The 2,099-nt window shown below is 48.4% G+C and overlaps 1 protein-coding gene across 1 annotated transcript; it reads left to right on the forward strand.

Moving 5' to 3' along the window:
* Positions 1-485: 485 nt before the first annotated feature.
* LOC106872993 (transcription factor Sp5) lies at positions 486-2,060 on the forward strand. The gene has a single exon (XM_014920184.2). The coding sequence runs from the start codon at positions 533-535 to the stop codon at positions 2,057-2,059; it is 1,527 nt and encodes a 508-aa protein (XP_014775670.2). The 5' UTR covers positions 486-532; the 3' UTR covers position 2,060.
* Positions 2,061-2,099: the final 39 nt, after the last annotated feature.

Raw genomic sequence — 2,099 nt, forward strand, 5'->3', positions numbered from 1 at the left:
CTGCGACTTTGTCTTTTCAAGGAACACTCTATGACAGCCGTATCTAATGGATCCTTCCTGTAATAAGAGCAGCGGGGTGTGATTCGAGAGGGATTTGGACTTTTATTTACAAACTAATTATCCATTGCCGTTGTTATTCATCTTCTTGTTATTGTTCTTTTAATCATTATTATTATGGTTACGAAGGCGGCGAGCTGGACGAAATGCTTTGCGCTATTTCGCCCGTCGCTACGTTCTGAGTTCAAATTCCGCGTGTCTGTGGGGTGCTCAGCCACTTGCACATTAATTTCATGATTAGGATGTTCCGTTCATCGGATCAACTGGAACACCCGTCGTCGTCGTAACCGACGGAGAACCAGACCATTATAGTTATTGTTTTTGTTTTTGCTGTAGTCATTTGTTGTTTTTACATCTGATGCTATTCAAAACCCTAAAACAAAGCATTTATTTAGTGTTTTTTTCTCTCCTTTTTCTTCCATAGGGTCCACACTTCACAGCGACTTCAGATTTGGCCAAGCCGTCTCCATTAACCATGTTGGCAGCAACGTGCAGCCGCCTGACTCCTGGTGCTATTGACATAACTCGTGCAGGACCTCTTCTGGGACATGGAGGTTGGCCTTCACCAAGACATGGCTGCCCCCCGACCCAGGCGACTATATCCGGGCCGATGGGCACAACGTTCGAAGTAGATGTCTCTGCCGTTAGACCGACAGGCCTTACAGTTGCTCAGGTTTTGCGTTCGATGGCTCCTACGCATCCACATCACCCTCACCCGCACCATCCACATGCTTCACACCCACACCCGTCGCACCCTCATCCACATCATTCGGCCAACGGACCGTCCAGACACATACACCCGCACTCCTCGTCTGGACCTCCCGCGCCTCCGCCTCCTCCACCACCGCCGCCGCCTCCGCCTTTCAACTACGATTTACACCAGGCAAGATTGGCCCAACAAACTGTCATGGCGGCCGGACACGGAATCCTCCCTACAAACGGACTAATGTTAGCTTCAATGCCCCCCAGTGGTGGATTAACACCAACAGGTCCCTTATCGGCTAATACTGTACCCAAACAGATGTCCCCACCACCAGCGTCTGAAGCTGACACACCGTGGTGGAGTATACCAAATCCTCCATCGCCAGCCAATCTACCGGCAGATTTCAAATACTCCTTCCAGTCTAATATCATGCTAAACCAATCGAAAGCTGCAGCTGCAATCCGTTACCATGGCAACATCACTACTATTTTCAACAGTTCAGCAGGTGCGACGAGGGCTGCAGGTTCTACTGGTGTCATTTCTGCCAGACGATGCCGTCGCTGCCGCTGTCCCAACTGTCAAAACACGCTCAATTCGCCGAATTCTTCAAACAACAATGCAGGAAACGGATCTGGAACTGGTACAAGTAATAACTCTGGTCAGAAGCGCAAGCAGCATATTTGCCATATCCCTGGTTGCGGCAAAGTATACGGAAAGACATCCCACCTGAAAGCTCACCTACGCTGGCACACGGGTGAACGCCCTTTCGTTTGTAACTGGCTGTTCTGTGGGAAAAGCTTCACCAGATCTGACGAATTACAGCGCCATTTGCGCACACATACAGGAGAGAAGAGGTTTGCTTGTTCCGAATGCGGTAAACGTTTCATGCGAAGCGATCATCTCAGCAAACACGTGAAGACACACGAGACGAAGAAGAACAAGATGAGTAACTCTAATGGAAGCGGAGGCGCCACGGGCAAAGCTAGAAAAACCGGAAGTGGCGGTGTACGCATTCACACAGACGAACAGGAAACTGAAAAAATTGAGGTCGACGACGACGATGGAATTGAAATTGATGTGGACGTTGATGTTGATGGTGATGTTGATGTTGATGGTGATGTTGATGTTGATGTTGACGGTGATGTTGATGTCGATGTTGATGTTGATGGTGATGGTGATGGCGATGTGGATGGCGAGGTAGGAGACAATGCAACTTTATCTGACGAAGACATTGACGTTGAGACCGACTTCACCGATACGAACCAAGCAATGCTCGCGGCCTCAAAACACTGCAATTAACCACTTCATATACATATATATATATATATATATATATATA

Source organism: Octopus bimaculoides, chromosome 21, assembly GCF_001194135.2.
Source record: "Octopus bimaculoides isolate UCB-OBI-ISO-001 chromosome 21, ASM119413v2, whole genome shotgun sequence".
NCBI classification, from domain to species: Eukaryota; Metazoa; Mollusca; class Cephalopoda; order Octopoda; family Octopodidae; genus Octopus; species Octopus bimaculoides.